Source organism: Danio rerio, chromosome 6 (assembly GCF_052040795.2).
Source record: "Danio rerio strain M-AB ecotype USA chromosome 6, GRCz13ab, whole genome shotgun sequence".
Classification (NCBI taxonomy): Eukaryota; Metazoa; Chordata; class Actinopteri; order Cypriniformes; family Danionidae; genus Danio; species Danio rerio.
In genome coordinates, this window is record NC_141026.1 from 56,911,115 (window position 1) to 56,931,853 (window position 20,739).

Below are 20,739 nucleotides of genomic sequence, written 5' to 3' on the forward strand. Positions count from 1 at the left end.
AACTTTTCTTAAAATGTGGTGCAGTTGGAAATGTGTTGATTGATGAATAAGAAGAGAGGTCATAAATATTGATGTAAAATACTGAGTTTTTTCATTTTATTTTGTTATTTGTTGTTTTCACTTATGCATTATCTGTGTGCTAATTTAAAATGCAATAAATATAACAAAAAAAAAAAGACTTGCTTACCCCGGCAGGTATACTTTTTGTCTAGAGAATGTTTCTTGATTTTGAAATATTTTGTTTTTAGATGTTTGAACTAGAAAAAAGACAAAAACTTTAAAAGCACTTTTCTTCCAATATACTGGTCCCACTTTATATTAAGTGTCCTTAACTACTATGTACTTACATCAAAAAAATAAATACAACGTACTTACTGTGTTTATAATGTATTTGAGAACACTTGTGGTACTTTTGAGTTGGAATAGAGGTTGGGTTATGAACAGGTTTGGTGGTGTGGGTAGGTTTAAGGGTGGGTTAAGGTGTAAGGGGTGGTCAACAGTGTATTTACAAATGTAATTACAAAAGTTATTTACAGATGTAATTACATACATGTATTCTATCAAGCATAAGTACACAGTAAATACATGTATTTACACAATAAGTACATTGTAACAATCTATTAAATCCTGTGTAAGTACATATTAGTTAAGGACACTTAATTTAAAGTGGGACCCATCCTAAATTCAATAATTGTACATTTTTAATGTAACAGACCAAACTGGACAACTCAAACCAAATAATCCAACACCAACATGTTTAAGCCCTGAGCGCATCCAAATATTTCAAACCACAAGTGCATCTTCTGGTGTTTCACAGCTGTCTGTTGAATTATCCTGAGAGAAATGGGTAAAAATAGCTACTCTGTGCTCATGCGCTGGGAAAAGCTGTTATATTATTCATTTGAGCTGGTGCATCTGGTTATGCAATCTCCATCTCAATGCAGATTCTCATGCATCTTTTTAGTTAGTAGGTCATGAGTTCCTGGGGCCTTCATCAGGTCGAGCAACTCACGAAAAATACATTCGGTTTAGTTCATGCCAGATTTACCGGAGACTTAAACATCTGTGATGTATTGTGCTGCAATATGGTTGATGAAAGCAGTATTTGGGAAATTTGTTTATACTAATGTTGTTGTGTTTTCATGACAACTGTAGAATGACCACAATAGATTAATTCATGTACTTTACTATAGTATAGTTTAACACCACAGTATTTATTGTAAATTACTATAGTATTTGTTCATGTGCTAAAATTAAATTATTAAATGATTAAATGCTGAAAACGGAGAAAAGGGTGCTCTTTTATTTTCAGCTGTCAGTCAGCGCCCGCTCTTTTTTTTTTTTTTTTTGTCATTGTGTGCAGTATACCTGCAGACAGTTGGATACGAGTCATTTTTAAAAGATGATGTAAGCAGGTCATCAAAAAAATAAATTAAAAAATCGGATACAGTCACAAAATTGGAATTGATTATCACGATCTGCAGTCTAAATGCAGCCTTAATTGTTTTATGTTCAATCCGCTTAAATTTCTAAACTATTTTTTTTTAGCTTCTTAAGAAATTGTGGAAAAATCTATAAAAACTAGGCATTAAAAATGTGTAAACTCTTAAATCCACTCGAAATTAGTAAAATATATAAATTTAACATGAAGGAATTGTGTTGAACTCTTCTTTTTTTTTTACAGTACACTCTTGTCTCTTTCCCTCTGCAGTTGTCTGGAGAGCAGCGTCTGCTATGACAGCGATGAAACCAACGCTCGCAGCATCTCCAGCCTCTCCAACCGCTCGTCTCCTCTCTCCTGGCGCCACGGTCAGTCCAGTCCTCGTCTCCAAGCCGGAGATGCTCCTTCCTCTACCGGCAGCAGCTATCTGTCAGGCACCAAGGCCTCTCAATACACATCTCAGACCATGCCTGCCCGCTGCTCCAGCCGCCTTAGCCACACATCCCGCAGTGAGTTCCTGGATGCTGGAGACAGTGACCTCAAGTCTGGATACCTGAGCGATTCTGATGTTCTGTGCAAGAGCCTTAATGATGAAGACGATGATGACAATCTGGCCAATGGGTGAGTGTTTAAGCATTTTCAGTCTTTCAGCTTTAACACAAGAGGAAAACATGATTCTACACCATACCTCTTTTTTCAGGGATTATCCCATATTTCATCAATCTGTCCTGCTATCATTAAGTATTTTCCCATATTTTTAATCTTTTGATTAAGGCTGGCAATAAACATCATCAAAAGAGCTGATCTTCCCTACATGCATAGTACTGCCAAACAACCAGGAGACGCCCCTTGTTGTTTAATGTGAAACTATGCTTCTGTTTTATTTAGGCTTGAAAACACAGAAATAAATACAGTATGAAAGACTATATACCTTTTTTCCCATCTCAAGGTTGATAGGTATGTGCAATTTTTTTTTTTTCTTGTGACAATATAATATAAATATAATTAGTAATTCTACAAAGAATGTTTTAAGGTCCCTGGAAGTGCCTGTGGGATTATAATATATATCAGGAGTTTAAACTGACAAGACCAGACTCTCTAATTTTTCACTTTGATTTTTAATATAAAAAAATAAAAACACAGACATGTGTGTGTATGTATGTATGTATGTATGTATGTATGTATGTATGTATGTATGTATGTATGTATGTATGTATGTATGTATGTATGTATGTGTATATATATATATACACACACACACACACACACAGTTAAAGTCAGAATTATTAGCCCCACCCCACCCTCTTTAATTGTTTTTTTCTTTTTCAAGGAATTTTTCACAGTGTGTCTGATAATATTTTTTCTTCTGAAGAAAGTTTTATTTGTTTTATTTCGGCTAGAATAAAAGCAGTTTTTAACTTTTTAAAAAACATTTTACGGTCAATATTATTAGCCCTTTTAATCCATATATTTTTTTCAATAGTCTACAGAACAAACCATCGTTATACAATAACTTGCCTAATTACCATAACCTGTCTAGTTAACCTAATTAACCTAGAGAAGCCTTTAAATGTCACTTTAAGCTTTATATAAGTGTCTAGAAAAACATCTAGTCAAATATTATTTACTGTCATCATGGCAAAGATAAAATAAATCAGTTATTAGAAATTAGTTATAAAACTATTATGTTTAGAAATGTGCTGAAATCTTCTCTCGTTAAAAATAAATTGGGGAAAAATAATTCAGGGGGGTTAACAATTTTGATTTCAACTATATAGACACATACACACATACACATATGTGTGTGTGTGTATATATATATATATATATATATATATATATATATATATATATATATATATATATATATTTATAAACACATGCACATATATATATATATTAATGATTGGTTTGAATTTGTTCAGTCTGTACTCCCCTTTCTTCGATAAGCTAACTCTGTTTTGATTGGTCTTTCTGCATCTGTTGTATGTTAGAAACAAAAAGCCCAATGAGACAGAAAAACCATGAAAGCTAAAACAGAACTACAGCGAAATCCACCAGTGTCCACCTTGTATGCTTGTGAAGATTCCTCTCGTGTAAATCCAACATATGGCGCAATATACGCTTTAGCTTGCTGTTGACTCACTGACTGACTGACTCACTAACCTCCTTCCCTAAACCCAACCCCTAGTGTTTTCAAAAGCAATCTAGAAAAAGAAAAGCCGTCACAGCTGTGGGATTTCACCACATTTTCATACTGTTATTTATTTATTTTTTAGTTTTTCGTTTCGTCTGGTATCTGAATCCAAACTCCATCATCGTGGTCAACTCAGCTCCCAATTTCACCAACATATACGGTGAGCTACAGGGCAAACTGGTAACACCAGTGAAGCCATCAGTCATCAGATAGAGCTTAAATGAAGCAGTTTGCGGCATCACACCACTCTGCAGTTTTCATTTAAAAAAACAATGCAGCCAGACGTACCTCTGGGTACATAATTTGCACTCTCCATAAATTTAGACAAGGGAGCGTATCCACAATGAGCTTATGCTGACACTAGTCTATCCATCACAAATTAACACAATATATAGACACAAAGAATTAATCATACTTAGGTAAGGCATGGACTTCTCTTTCATGCATTTAACAAATCCAGACTGAATTACAGCTGCTTTACATACTGCAAATCAGATATTTTTCTAAACATATACCACCTGCTCTTTAAAGGAATATTTTTAAGCATGAAAAACTTGATTTTATTTCTCTATAAAGAGGCTTTTGTGAAATGGAAAGGTTTAAGTTTCTACTTTGTGATACAAATGATTCTTCATTTATCGCTCGAAGTATCATTTGAAGTGTTCGAAGTGCTATAATGTCAAGAAAGGGAACATGAGACGCAGTGTTGTTATTAACCGGGCATGTACCTACGCTAGATTAAATAGGCAACAGTGAGTAGAGCATCAAAGAGGGGTCATGCTAATTAGCCACATTAGCAAAGAGGCCTGCAGAGATGCTGTGGATGATGAAATACCTCCTGCTTCTGGCACAGCTTCTGTCAGTAGCTTTATAACATTAATACAGGGTGTTCATATGTTTGTACAGAATGGTTGGTTGCATAAAAAGAGTTCAGTGCAAAGTCTGCGATAAAGGCTGCATGTGTTTAAGCAAAAAAAAAAAAACTAAAAACTAAAGAGTGAAATATACAGAACCCCGGAAGGGATGTAGTGGAGGAGAAAAAATTGGCTGGGTGAAAAAAAAAAATGGGTGAAAGAAAAAAATGGGTGGGAGGAAAATATGTATTTCTAAGTTTTTGCGTTTTCTTGCAAAGTTTTGCGTTCCCTCGCAAAGTTTTGCGTTCCTTCGCAAAGATGTTTTGCGTTCCCTCGTAAAGATGTTTTGCGTTCCCTCGCAAAGTTTTGCGTTATCTCACAAAGATGTTTTGCGTTCCCTCGCAAAGTTTTGCGTTATCTCGCAAAGATGTTTTGCGTTCCCTCGAAAAGATGTTTTGCGTTCCCTCGCAAAGTTTTGCGTTATCTCGCAAAGATGTTTTGCGTTCCCTCGTAAAGATGTTTTGCGTTCCCTCGCAAAGTTTTGCGTTATCTCACAAAGATGTTTTGCGTTCCCTCGCAAAGTTTTGCGTTATCTCGCAAAGATGTTTTGTGTTCCCTCGTAAAGATGTTTTGCGTTCCCTCGCAAAGTTTTGCGTTATCTCACAAAGATGTTTTGCGTTCCCTCGCAAAGTTTTGCGTTATCTCGCAAAGATGTTTTGCGTTCCCTCGTAAAGATGTTTTGCGTTCCCTCGCAAAGTTTTGCGTTATCTCACAAAGATGTTTTGCGTTCCCTCGCAAAGTTTTGTGTTATCTCACAAAGATGTTTTGCGTTCCCTCGCAAAGTTTTGCGTTATCTCGCAAAGATGTTTTGCGTTCCCTCGTAAAGATGTTTTGCGTTCCCTCGCAAAGTTTTGCGTTATCTCACAAAGATGTTTTGCGTTCCCTCGCAAAGTTTTGCGTTATCTCACAAAGATGTTTTGCGTTCCCTCGTAAAGATGTTTTGCGTTCCCTCGCAAAGTTTTGCGTTATCTCACAAAGATGTTTTGCGTTCCCTCGCAAAGTTTTGCGTTATCTCACAAAGATGTTTTGCGTTCCCTCACAAAGTTTTGCGTTATCTCGCAAAGATGTTTTGCGTTCCCTCGCAAAACTGTTTTTTTACAAACACTTCCTGTTCCCTTAACTCACGTAAACCCTCCCGTTTTTCCTGAAATTCTCCCATATTTTACCATTCTACCCCACTTTCTTTACATTAATTATGTGCGTCGATCGTCGCTTTTCACTTTGCAACCAGTAAATGCATGTATAAGCGCTGACTGACAGACGTGCTCCATACAATAAACTGATCCCAGATCAGCGTCTGTACGCGCCATTTAAAGGGACACTTCTGTTATCAAACAAGTGAGCAGCAAATAAATCTCATGTTTTGTTTAGTTTGATAACAGAGGTGTCTCTGTAAGAATGCACAGATCTATAATGAAAGCAGTCCATTACTTTAGAAACTGTTTGTGCTCATTTAATAGAAAATAAGCTATTTAAAATAAAACATGCAGGACGGAGATGTTTCCATATTATTCAGTGTATTTGTCTGTTTAAACATGCACCCGCTCCTCTGTAAATGGCGTGTACATATGCTGATCTGGGATCAGTTTATTGTACGGAGCGCATCTGTCAGTCAGCGCTTATACATGCATTCACTGGTTCAGAGGTTGCATATGAAAGTCGACGATCGACGCACAGTAATTTAAAGAAAGTGGAAAAGAATGGTAAAATACGGTAGAATTTTGGCAAAAATGGGAGAGTTAACGTGAGTGAAGTGAACAGGAAGTGTTTGTGAAGAAACAGTTTTGCGAGAGAACGCAAAACATCTTTGCGAGGGAACGCAAAACTTTGCGAGAGAACGCAAAAACTTAGAAATATATATTTTCCTCCCACCCATTTTTTTCTTTCACCCAATTTTTTTTTTTCACCCAGCCAATTTTTTTCTCCTTCACTACATCCCTTCCGGGGTTCCGTAGGGAAATATAATTACAAATTAAAATCATTAAAAAAAATAATTGATCACTTTAGATTTTGAACTAAATACAAAATTCTGTTTATTTTGTTTAAAAATGTGTTTAAAAATCTTTCTGTTAAACAGAAATTGGGGGAAAATATACAGGGGGGCTAATAATTCTCACTTCAACTCTGTAACAGTGAAACTCCAGCATTGAATTGCACCCACTCGCCATGTGTGTCCTTCCGCAAGGTCGAGCCATCTGCCGGGTCTCAGATTATTCAGATAAGTTTTCAGCACAGCAGGTGTCAGATCTCCGAGATTTGACGACAATAGATGCTCCTCTCCTGTCCTCGGTTGTCTTTCTAATTCCTCTTTTTCTATAACTGCTCTATTTGATGGTTCGGTCACACACATACACCCTCAGATACACACTCTGTATGCATACCGAGATGATGAAATTCAGGCCAGTTCTCCTGGGCGTGAATCTGGGCTTTATCTGGGAAGCTCATGCAGAGGGATTTAGCGAGTGCCGCATGACGGTGGGCTGATCAGACCCAGCCCTCATTCTCATTCTCACTTCAGTGCAGAGAGAGAAGAAATTACATAAGAAAGAACAGAGCTCTGAGTTTTAGGTCATTTGAAGGAAGTGTCACACATATTGAGCCTGTAAATGCAACCGGTTCGATTCTAGATTGTGAATGCAATCTATTCGATTTTAAAGTGTAAATGCAACCATTTTAATTGTAAAGAGTGAATGCAACTATTTCAATTCAAAAGTGTTAATTTAACCATTTTGATAAGTGTAAATGTAGCCATTCCAATTCTATTACGTAAATGCAACCATTTCAATTCTGAAGTGTAAATGCAACCGCTTTGATCCTGAAGTGTAAATGCAACCATTTTAAATGTAAAAGGTAAATGCAACTATTTCAATTCTAAAGTGTAAATGCAACCGCTTTAATTCTAAAGAGTAAATGCAACTGTTTTAATTGTAGTGGAAATGCAACTCTTGATTCTAAAGTGTAAATGTAACCATTTTGGTTAAAGTATGAAAACAACTGTTTTAATTGTAAAGTTTAAATCCTATCCGTTTAGTTCTACAGTCTAAAATGCAACCGTTTTGATTCTAAAGTGTAAATTCAACGGTTTTGACTAAGTGTATATGTAATCATTTTGGTTGTAGTGTAAATGTTTTGATTCATAAGTGACCTGTAAATGCATCTGTTTTGATTCTGAAGTGTAAATGCAACCATTTCATTTTTATAGTGTAAGTGCATCCATTTTAATAGTAAATCCTATTATTTCAATTTTATAGTCTAAATCAGCAGTCCTTAAACTTTTTATCACTGTGGACCGGTCAACGCTTGACAATTTTAGCGCGGACTGGGGGGAGGGGGTGGTTGGTACAGATGGGCGGTGTTTTGTAGGTTGTAAGTTGCTAGGCAACCATCAACCGTTTCCTCAGAGGAAGACAAGTTGATAAAATATTGCTGTCACTCTGATACAAGTTTTATTCATGGGAAAAAGTACAAAGCACTGCAGTGTTCGAGTGTTCTGTGTTTGTCTGAGAAAGGTAGTCTACCGAAATGAGTATATTCCACACAAACTGAAGCTGATCGCTCAATTCTTGTCAAAAAAAGTGTGCATTAAATGCACCCAATTTGATTCTAAAATGTAAAAACAACCGTTTTCTACAACATTTTTTGACGTCACAGTGGGTTATTTCTTTACACTTTTGGTCTGACTTTATATGAAGTAACTGATGTACTTTTTTTACATTGTATTGATGATTGAAAAAATACCTGCATGTAATTACATCTATATTTAATTTCTTTAATTGAATTTTTAACAACATCCTTATACAAAAACCAACCCATACCCCAAAACCTGTCCCTGACCCAACCTGTATCCCACCTCAAGTGTTTTGCAAGACAGTATGAACACAGCAACAACATTGTATCTTTTTTGATGTAAGTACTTAGTAGTTAAGGCCACTTAATATAAAGTGGGAGCACACTTTTTTCAAAGATGTAAGCAGGACAAGATAATACATTTATGTATTTTTGTATATCCTATATATATATATATATATATATATATATATATATATATATATATATATATATATATATATATATATATATATATATATATGAGAGTGGTATTTTTTATTCGTTATATATATATATATATATATATATATATATATATATATATATATATATATATATATATATATATATAAGAAAATAATATAAAATAATATATAATATATAAAATAAAAAATACCACTCTCATATATATATAGGAGTTTACATACATGATTAAGTATGTACTTTATAATCATGTATGCCTATTAAAGTGTGTTTATGTCCCAAATGAATCTGAAAATTCATTGACAACTAGAAGCAAAGTTTTCAAATTCATGTCGTCTAGCAGCAAAGTGAATTTAATTTTGAACAAAAAAAAAAATACCACTCTTAACTAATTATTTTATTTAAGGGCTCAATTTAATTGCATGGAGAAGTTTGTGTTAATGAATAAATTAAGCCCAGAGTGTTTTTATATTATTTGAGTGCGTGTTTGAGAGCGTTCGCTGCTTTGTTTTGTGCCTTTTGTCAGTGAGTGTCAAATTATTGGTGATTTGTGCAGAAGAACTGCACGAGTTAATTCACTGAAGTCAAATCTGGGTCTGGTTACCATGGCGATGAGCCAGAGGGATGTAGGAAAAAGGTGAAGCTTCAGTTTGCCACCATGCTCTTGGTTATGATCAGCAGCTTCATATATAGTGTATATATATATATATATATATATATATATATATATATATATATATATATATATGAATAATTTTAGGCTTGACTATATATTTTATTTAATTTGTGACCAATAGTAAAGTGATTTTTCTCATAATTTTGAGTTTTTAGATAACAATTTGCTTTTTTGGACCTTAATAATTATTATATTTTATAGTTATATTAGATTTTAATATAACGCCATTAAAATTTAACTTAAATATTATGTTCTTACATTATTGGATTACATTTCCCCCACAGTCCAATAGACATGCGCTAGAAGTGAATAGGATAAGCTAAATTGACTGTAGTGTATGAGTGTGTGGGAATGAGTGTGTTTCCCAGTGATGTGTTGCTGCTGACAGGGCATCCGCTGTGTAAAACGAATGCTGGAATAGATGGCAGTTTATTTCGTTGTGGCCACCCCTGATAAATACAACACATCATCATTCTGAAAATGTAGCACTATATACATTTCCAGAGATTGCGAATTATGTAGCCAGAGAAACCTATGGCTGCATTTCAGCTTTAAAATGAATGCTATAAGGTTGTATGACGCCGTTCCTTTTCTCGCTTACCTTAGCTCTATATGGACTGCTTTTCAGCTATTACCAGTTTGTTCGGTATCTCGACATGTTCGTAGCCAGACTTGAGACGCAGAGCGGAGTTGATCGCAACAACGGGGTTCGAGTGCAGGTGAAGAACATCGGTTGGTCAGTCAGTAAATCAGTCAGTCGACAGTGGCCTCAGAGATCAGAGATCTGAAAACGCATACACAGCGGCCTCTGGTGGATTCACGAAAACAAAAACTGCAAAAAAATGGTAGCTCCTGGAACATATTTTGCTTTCTCCAGAAATGTATATAGGGGTACACAATCAGAATGAGTCTGGGTTTTATAAATAAGGGACTAAGCTGAAGGAAAATGAATGAGTGAATGAAAATTCACTGTAAAACTGCAGGTTTCCACACAAATCATTCATGTTGTCCCAACAAAAATCGATTAATTTAGCTTAAATGTAAGTAGACTGAACATAAAACAATTAGGTTGTCCCCAAAAAAATCCCAAGAATTGTGCAGCTTCAACTCAATTTAAATAAGTAGTTTGACAAGGCAGCTAAATATTTTTTTAGGTGTAGAGAGTGATAACTATTGATATAGAATCAATATAGAGGCAATAGCAGAACTGGGATTTAACTTTGAATCTTCTGTCAAAAAAAGTGGATAAAGAAAGCTTGAGAATATCCGTTTGCTTTTACTAGAGAATTCATGAACAGCATTGTTATTTTAGAGCCAACTGCTGATGTTTGATTGCTGCAGATTGTGCTCAATATACAAATATAGGCAAACGCTGGTCTGAAGTTGGACAAGTAATGTGTATTGATTGCGTCTGGCCCCAGGCGAACACATGCTTGCGTCAGTTTGTGTCTGCTCCGTGGTGTATTGCTGTCGTCCCCTGAGACTGTCATTGGATAGTGACCCGTTCTGTTCCCATTCATCCTAATGCTAATGATAATGTTAAGTGATTTACTGGTGCTCTGTTTTGTTGTTTTTTTTTTGGACACGGAGCATATTTTACCATCGTTAAGGTTTAATAAACATTATTACTCCTCAAGGCGACGCGGTGGCGGAGTAAGTAGTGCTGTTGCCTAAGCAAGAGGGTAGCTGGTTCGAGCCTCGGCTGGGTCAGTTGGCGTTTCAGTGTGGAGTTTACATGTTCTCCCCGCGTTCGCGTGGGTTTCCTCCGGGTGCTCCGGTTTCCCCCACAGTCCAAAGACATGCGGTACAGGAGAATTGGGTAGGCTAAATTGTAAGTAGTGTATGAGTAGGAATTACTCCTCAAACCTTGAATGTGAATGTAATCTAATTTCTGTAAGAGAATATTTATCAAATTATACATCATGTAATATAGCATGGCATACTATACTTTTAGTGCATTAAAATGTATGTTGATTGATTAACTGATTGATTAATTGAGTGATTGATTGATTAAAGCACACATATCACACATTTTCACTCTTATGTGCACTAAAATGTTTTTATGTGCACAGCAGTTTATTTAGCCAGTTATCTGGCACAGTTAGAGCAATATCCATTTGATGTGGAGTCTTTTTAAGGATCACAGTGCTAAATATTAAACGATACAAATTAATTGTAATTTAAAGTTTTTTAAATATACTGGTTTCCAGTTGGTTGAGTAGTTTGCTATTTACCTATTAAGTATTATTGTTTTTCAAAATAAGATATTTGTATTTGTTATCACTAATTAATAGCAAATTAATAATATTATTTATTATAATATGTTTTAATATAATAATATTTAATAATATAATTATTATTATTATTGTTGTTGTTGTTGTTGTTTTTGTTGTATTATTATTATTTAAGGATGATGATGATGATGATGATGATACTATTAATGATAATAATCTCATCATATTATGTATCAAAATATTATTCATGAATTTTAATATAAATTGTAATGTTTATTACTATTATTATTATTATTATTAATAATAATAATAATAATATTAATAATAATAACAATGTCAATAATAAAAATAATAATATTGTTTTAATACTATCACTACTACTAATAATGATATTAATAATAATTACAATAATCATATTATAATATTATTTATCATCCAATAATAAATAATACATTTTATTATAAATTGTAATTTATTATTATTAAAATTAATAATAATAATGACAATAATCACATAATAATATTGTTCATTATCAAATAATTATGTATTATAAATATTTCATTAAATTGTAATGTTTTTCATTATGTATTATTATTAATAATAATAATGCTAATAATATAATAATAATAATAATAATAATAATAATAATAATGACAATAGTGGTATTTATCAAATAGTTATTTACTATGAATATTAATATAAATGTATTATTATTTTATTATTATTATTATTATTATTAACATTACTTGATACGCTTAGTCATAATTTTTGACTCATTCAGTTTATTTTTTTAAAAGTGTAATTAAAATAAATTATATATATAATTAATATATAATTTAATATGCCTTTTTTCTTTGTGATTCTCTTTTATGCTATTCAATCATGCACATACTGCTGAAGAACTGTGAAGATTATGGAGGTTATGTTAACCTTTTATCGTATTATCTCATCTTCATCTAAGTGCCATTCTGTGTTCTGGTCTCCATATGTGACGTCCCTGCGGCACAGATATTAAGCTCTCATATTTCAGCCTAAAGCTTGACCATCTATAGGGAAGGATATTTTCATAGTGAGCTCAGAAAACCCTGCTCTCATGCATGAGCACATTTGAAGGGTTAAATGTTTCCATCAGAAAATGCTGGTTTAGATTACTGGTTTATTGCATTTGTGAATAAAGCAGCATTTCAATCCAACGAGTCAAAGAAAACCAAATCATTACTAGAAAAAGGAAATTTGCTGTTGTGGGAGAGGCCAATGTGAGCTTTCTTTCTGTCTCAGAAGACAAAATATAATGACGCATGGTGGTTTTTGGAGGTGTGAGATGGTTTTTGGGATGGCAGACAGATGCTCAAGACCGTTCTGGAGGTAATAATAATAATAATAATAATAATAATAATAATAATAATAATAATAATAATGATAATAATGATAAAAATAATAATAATACTGAACCGCTGTGATCACAGACATTGGCTGAGGGATTTTAGAATAAGCAAAGCAACATTTCAGATGTTTTATAAAGTGCTTGCTCTGCTGATTTGTCCTTTAATATCATCCCATCGCACTCATGTTTATCATCACAAAGTGATTTTGAACGTGGCATGGTTGTTGGTGCCAGAAGGGCTGGTCTGAGTTTTTCAGAAACTGCTGATCTACGGGGAGTTTTCATGCACAACCATCTCTAGGGTTTACAGAGAATGGTCTGAAAGAGAGGAAATATCTAGTGAGCGGCAGTTCTGTGGGAGAAAATTTCTTGTTGATGCCAGAGGTCAGAGGAGAATGGCCAGACTGGTTCAAGCTGATAAAAAGGCAACAGTAACTCAAATAACCACTTGTTACAACCGAGGTCTGCAGAAGAGCATCTCTGAACACACAACACGTTCAACCTTGAGGCAGATGGGCTACAGCAGCAGAAGACCACACCGAGTGCCACTCAGGAAACTCAGGAAACTAAGGCTACAATTCACACAGGCTCATCAAAATTGGACAATAAAAGATTGGAGAAACGTTGCCTGGTCTGATAAGTCTCGATTTCTGCTGCGACATTTGGATGGTCGGGTCAGAATTTGGCATCAACAACAAAAAAGCATGGATCCATCGTGCCTTGTATCAATGGTTCAGGTTGGTGGTGGTGGTGTAATGGTGTGAGGGATATTTTCTTGACATTGGCATTAGTACCAATTGAGCATCGTCTCAAAGCCACAGCCTACCTGAGTATTGTTACTGACCATGTCCATCCCTTAATGACCACAGTGTACTCATCTTCTTATGGCTACTTCCTGCAGGATAACATGCCATGTCATAAAGCGTGAATCATCTCAGACTGGTTTCTTGAACATGACAATGAGTTCACTGTACTCAAATGGCCTCCACAGTCACCAGATCTCAATCCAGTAGAGCACCTGTGGGATGTGGTGGAATAGGAGATTTGCATCATGGATGTGCAGCTGAAAAATCTGCAGCAACTGCATGATACTATCATTTCAATATGGAGCAAAATCTCTGAGGAATATTTCCAGTACCTTGTTAAATCTGTGCCACTAAGGATTAAGGCAGTTCCGAAGGCAAAGGGGGGCCAACAGGGTACTAGTAAGGTGTACCTAATAAAGTGGCCGGTAAGTGTACACCACGTAATATAGCACACCATACTTTTTTCAGTGTATAAGAGTGTGTCCTGATCGATATCTTATGTTTAAAAAATTGTAACCATCGAACATTTCTAATGTTATGTGCAATAAATGTCACTGAGTGTAACAAAAGTTAATTTAGCAAATTATGAGGCACATTTAGAGCAACGATCATTTGACAGTATATTAAAGGAGTCTATTTAAGGATCGTGATGAAAATTCTATTTTTTATATATGAATTTTCTGAATGCAAGAGTGTGTGGGTTTTTCCCCAGTGTTGGGTTGCAGCTGGAAGAGCATCCGCTGCCTTAAATGTGCTGGATAAGTTGGCAGGTCATTCAGCTTTGGCGGCCCCTGATTAATAAAGGGACTAAGCTTAAATGAAAATTATAGAATGAAGAAATGTATGATATGAATTTTCACAGTAAAAAATACATTTTGTGCACATTTTCAACATTTCTTGGTGTTTCATTAAGCATTTTTCATGCGATTTATTCAAAATATGCATTAAAATTGGTGAATGGAAACATGGCTAATTTCAATATGGTCAGATCTCTGGATGCTGAAAGATCACAGGGCGCTGGCTTGAGCCTGACCTGAATACGTCCGTCTGCACCTCCCTTCACTTCAGGAGATTCACAATGGGGGATTCATTTGTCTGGCTGTTTTGTCTTTTGGCTGATTAAAAGGATGAGCTAATGATTTATCATACAGAACATGATGGGAGTAGTGGAAACAGCAATTGGTTGAACATGTTTTTTACTATTCCATGAAGAGAATGTGAGTAGTGGTTTCTAGAGTGTTGCTTGTTGAATTATGGTGTTTCTTTGTGGTTGTAAATGAGTGTTATAACATTGCTAAGTTGATGCTGTGCTGTTACATTGGTATTCTGGGTGGATGCTAGGGTGTTGGTATGTGGTTGCTAGCATATTATGTGTGGTTGTCAGTGGTGTAAAACAACAAATTACAAATACTCCAATGTAACTGAGCAGATTATCTCACTAATTGTAATTTACTAAGTAGTTTTAAAAATGTGTACTTTTACTCTCCCTTGCAGGCCCGTAGCCAGCCTGGTGTAAGGGGTGGTTCTTTTTTTCTCAAAAAGTGGACCTTTTTGCAGTTATACGCCTCAGTTTCTATTTAACTATGAGATTTAACTACTGCATTTTAGTGACTTTTTTTGCTGGATTAGCTAGTCAGATGTCATCATAACCACACTTTTTGATGTACTAAAAATATTTCCTTAATATTGCAGTTAAAAAAATTCAAACTAGACTAATTTTTAAAATACAAATTTATTACATCATATGCCAATAGGAAAAAAATAGCAATCTGTTAAAGTTTTAAAGTAAAAAAAAACTCTCATTTATTAGACAAAAAACAAACTGGCCAGCACATTCAACTGTCCTCAGTCACAGTTTGGCCAGTTCAATAAAAAATAATAATTAAAACAGAATAATAATAATAATAATAATAATAATAATAACAATAATAATAATAATAATAATAATAATACAATAATAATTAATTTTTCAGATTTTTTCTAGCCTCTTTGGTTAAAAAAAAAGTAATAAAGCCTTTTTCGATGTATTATTTTTATATATTTATGATGGCATAGCAGTCAAAATAGGATGAAAATAGGACAAATTAGCTCATTTGGGACAAATTCTGGACCTTTGTCATTGAGGGGTGGGTCTTCCGAACCACCCGAACTCCCCGAACCCCCCTGGCTACAGGTCTGAAAAGTCAGAACATGTTTTATAACTATAGTAAACATGTTTTAATAGAATTTTGGCTGTAAATGCGCACCTACACACTGAAAAAAGTGTTGCATGCAGAACTGTTGCAAACAATTTGTTTGTGTTGAATTTAAACAAACAAATTAAGTTTAGTAATGTTCAACTTAATTTGTTTGTTTAAATTCAGCCTAAATAAATTGTTTACAACCTCTTAACGTAAAGAAATTGAGTAAATCCAAGGAATCATCTTCGAATAATTTTTTTTAGTGCAGGTGTTTCAGACGCAGGTCAGTTTTTCCCCAGGTCATCATTTATTTAGTTTATATTAATTTTGTCCAAAAAATGATATTACCTATCCAGCTTCATCTGGAATGCATCCCCCTCTGAAGTGGTCTGAGCGATCAGGTTTATATCCGATCAGAATAAGCGAGTAAACAGCCTCAAAGACGTGACGGGATTAGCACCTTTTGCTGTGAAGTGACATCTGACGGCTGAGGACTCCGCTTACCATTAAACCCTTCATCAGGCAGTTATTTAAAAAATGTCAGAAATAGGGAAAGGGAGGTCATGTACTGGACAAGTCAATAAATATACAGGACATCCAGGCTAATGCAGCCAGTTAGCCTAGAACCTCAGGGGTTATGTGAATTTTATCTGTTAGGAAGTCACTTACCTGTTTGGCAGTCTTTATGAACATATGTTCAATATTTTGCGATAATGACGCCGCTGCCTGCCTTTTCTGCCTCCTTGCTCTTTTCGACCAACAGCGTTACTCAGTAGCTATCCATGGATGTCGCATCAAAGATTCAAATGTGACCACTCAGTGGGTTATGTCACGTGACTCGCGTCACATTATTGTGGCTTTGAGGCTCTATGGTATTCGAATTACTGGCCAGAGTTATTGAAAAATTACACTTTATCACAATATATATTAGGGATGTAACAATATTGTAAATACCGTCATACCGCAATAGTAATTTTTTTTCAATATTACCGTAGGCACATGACTTCGTAGGCAAATGAAGCGAACGGGAGGTAGCGGGAACTACAATTCCCATCAGCCTAGGCGTGGCCATCATCCTTTGCGGTCTGTTGTCACTACAGATCCAGTAATGCGGAAATGGAGTGTGTTGCTAGTAGCGGGGAAGAAAAAGAGCTGGAAATGATCGAACCTAAAGCAGGTTTTAAATCGGATGTGTGGAAGACTTTCGGTTTCTTTCTAAAAAGATACGAAAAAGTAGAAAAGGTGACAGACAGAAAAAAACAGTATCCAGGCACTGCCAGACTGTGGTGAAATATAAGTCGGGGAATACGACTAAAAGCAGTCATGGGGACTGCAGAACACAGCACACTTGTTAGATTGATGCAGACATTGACTTGTACTGCAAAGAGATCTCTATCTCACTCATGGCTTGTCCTCTCAAGTGGTGGAAAGACAAAGCACAGCGTTACCCACTGCTGTCAACCTTGGCTAAATCATATCTCTCTGTCCCAGAAACCTCAGTCTCAAATGAGAGGGTTTTTATCTGTTGCAGGGGACATGCCCAGAGATCCCAGCTTTAACCAGATTATAGTTATATGATAATTTTCCTTAAAAAACCCATCTCTATCTAAGTGAGTGGGTGATTTAATGTTGAATGTGATGAGTTTTCAACAATACTAACTTGAAACTTTATTTTTTTTTTATGATTTAATAGTTTTTTGTTATTAAAATTGAAAAATTGAAGTTCCTGTTTGGAAACTTAAAGATAGATGGCTGATTTGTATGTCATTGATATGTTCAGTGCTAAGGTAAATAAACACTTTTGGCACTTTTTTCGAGTCTTTTCATTAGTTTTGTTTTTCCTGTAAATTATTCAATAAATACCGTACTGTGCCATTCATACTGAGGTTTTATCGTACCGTGAAATTCTGATACCGTTACATCCCTAATATATATTGAATATAAATATATTATATTAATTATATAATAAATATATTATATAATATTAAATTACATAAAATAATTAAAAGGAAAAATTCTGGACCTTTTGGCCGTGGGGGGTGGTTCGTTCGAACCACCTGAACCCCTCCTGGCTACGGGCATGCCTCGAGTCCATTTTTAGTGCAATATTGGTACTTTTACTTCACTAGTTTCCTTCAACCTGCTGTCGCTACTTTATTTTGTCTTGTCTATGCGGATCAAAACAATCAGTCCTCTAATTCCTGTCCAATCAAATCACACATAGAAGGTAAATCATAATGAATTACCTCAAGACATGTGTGCTTTATAATTGCAGCAAACTGTTTGAAAGCATTAAAATTGTCCAAGAAGACATCCAAAATCTTTACATGCACTGACCCAGAGACTGTTTAGATGCATGTCACTGATGAGAAGATGACGGATGTTTACTGTATGATGACCGAAATGGCCTAAAACACCCAGCAGGCACAAGACGTCAACATGACGTCAGATTGATGTTGTACTCCAACCTCATAGGGACGCTGCATTTTGTTTGGAAGTGAAAATCGGGTTGACGCCAGAACTCAACTTTAGGCCAAACGTCAAACCTAAAAGCAATCAAATATCAACGTCTAATGATGGTACAATCCGGGAAATGGGCCTGGGCACGGTTCGGATAGCATAGTGTGAGTGCGCCCTAAGTGGTTGCTGAAAGTGTATGTTAAGTGGTTGCTGTGGGTGTTCCGCTTTCCTCCCAAGTCCAAAGACATGCGGTTCAGGTGAATTGGGTAGGCTAAATTGTCCAAAGTGTATGAGTGTGTATGGATGTTTCCCAGTGATGGGTTGCGGCAGGAAGGGCATCCGCTGCGTTAAACGTACTGGATAAGTTGGCGGTTCATTCCACTGTGGCAACCCCAGATTAATAAAGGGACTAAGCCAAAAATAAAATGAATTATTCATTTCTGTGTGGAGTTTGCATGTTCTCCCTTTGTTGTCGTGGGTTTCCTCTGAAGTCCAAATACATGAATGATTGAATGATATGTGATTGTGATAGAAGTTGTCTGCACATTATAGGGTTAAAAAATATCCGTCTGTTGATGGAGTGTCTCTCCTGTTCTTTCTCTGTGTCTGCGAGCATGCAGTGCATGGGTTGGGATGTGTTGCCATAGCAACCCCCATCAGCCTGACTCTGTGACCCAGTGAAACGTGTGTGTGCGTGTGTGTGTGTGACTGCAGATGGAAAATGGCTGTGATGCAGGGCTGGAGCGAGAGACTAATGAATGGCTGTGTGCCATTGATTCTGTATGTGTTGGTAATCATTTCTGCATTGGGTTTCTTCCGGTTTCTTTTAGGCAGGGTTGTGTATGGGAGTGGCTTAATCTTAAGAGATTAGTTAAGATCTGTAAGAGATCTATAAACTGCCAATGGCAGCACGGTGGCTCAGATGTTGGCACAATCACATCACAGCAAGAAGGTTGCTAGTTCGAATCTTGCCTGGGTCAGTTGGCATTTCTGTATGGAGTTTGCATGTTCTCCCTTTGTTGTTGTGGGTTTCCTCTGAAGTCCAAACACATGCGCTATAGGCGAATTGAATAAGCTAAATTGGCCGTAGTGTTTGTGTGAATGCAAGAGTGTATGGGTGTTTCTCAGTGTTGGGTTAAGGCTGGAAGGGCATCCGCTGCGTAAAACATATGCTGGATAAGTTGGCAGTTCATTCCGCTGTGGCTGTACAGTCCGTCCTGTCTAATGCACATCACATGACAGCAATTACTCAAACTGTCACGCAAAAGTCTGTTTTGTGTTCTGATTGGCATGTTGTCCAACAGGGTTTTACACTGGGGGGATTTACATGAGAACAAGGCAATAATGGTATTTTACATTATGGTATGCTCATTTCCATAAACTGAGTTCTTATTATTTGACTATAGCTTGGTATACACATTTTTTTTTTTATCGTCGTTGTTGTAGTTGTAGTAGTAGTGGTTGTAGTACTTGTAGTAGAAGTTCTAGTGGTAGTTGTTGTAGTAGTTGTACTAATAGTAGTTGTAGAAGTTTTAGTTGTAGTTGAAGTAGTTTTAGTTGTATTAGTTGCAGTAGTAGTAATTGTTGTAGTAGTAGTTCTAGTAGTAATTGTAGTAGTAGTTGTTGTCGTAATTTTAGTTGTAGTTGTAGTAGAAATAGTTGTAGTAGTTTTAGTTGTTGTATCAATAGTAGTTGTAGTAGATGTTGTCGTAGTAGTAGTGGTAGTAATAGTAGTTGTAGTAGCTGTAGTTTCTATAGTTGTAGTTGTAGTAGTTGTAGTAGGTGTTGTTGTTGTAGTAGTAGTAGTTGTTGTAGTTTTAGTTGTAGTAATAGTTGTAGTAGATATTGTAGTAGTAGTTGTTGTAGTAATTATAGTAGTAGTTGTAGTAATAGTAGTTTTAGTTGTAGTAGTTGCAGTAGTAGTAGTTGTAGTAGTCATTGTAGTAGTTGTAGTTTTAGTTGAAGTAGTAGTAATAGTTGTAGTTGTAGTAGTTTTAGTTGTTACTTTGCACTTTGCACTTTTGCCATACTGCACCTAATTGCACTACAATAAATACCTCAACTTGGTCATATTCTGGAACAATAGGATATATGGTAATTGTTCACAGTTTATTATTGTCTATTTATTCAATTTATCTAGTACTATATTAGTTAAATGTTTAGTTTATGTCTAGTGTGTGTCATATTTTTGTTTTTAAATTGCACATTGGAGTATGGGAGAAACGCAATTTCAGTCTGCTGTGTAATGTACTGTTGCATGGTTTGATTGACAATAAAGTTGACTTGACTTGACTTGTTGTTGTAATAGTTGTAGTAGTAGTAATATTAGTTGTAGTCGATGTTGACTTAGTAGTAGTTGTAGTAGCTGTAGTTTCTATAGTTGTTGTAGTTGTTGTAATTGTTTTAGTAATTGTA

At 35.4% G+C, this 20,739-nt stretch overlaps 2 protein-coding genes across 15 annotated transcripts in view; one reads left to right on the forward strand and one right to left on the reverse strand.

Annotated features, from left to right (window-relative positions):
- Positions 1-20,739, reverse strand: part of slc12a5a (solute carrier family 12 member 5a) — a 2,560,186-nt gene that overhangs the window by 868,721 nt on the left and 1,670,726 nt on the right. The gene's annotated exons all lie outside the window — the stretch shown is intronic.
- Positions 1-20,739, forward strand: part of nav1b (neuron navigator 1b) — a 947,042-nt gene that overhangs the window by 109,325 nt on the left and 816,978 nt on the right. For all 14 annotated transcript variants that reach the window (XM_087258108.1, XM_087258109.1, XM_087258110.1 and 11 more), the window contains one exon: positions 1,712-2,062. In XM_087258108.1, the coding sequence (XP_087114234.1) occupies positions 1,712-2,062 (351 nt within the window). The remainder of the gene's footprint in view (positions 1-1,711; positions 2,063-20,739) is intronic.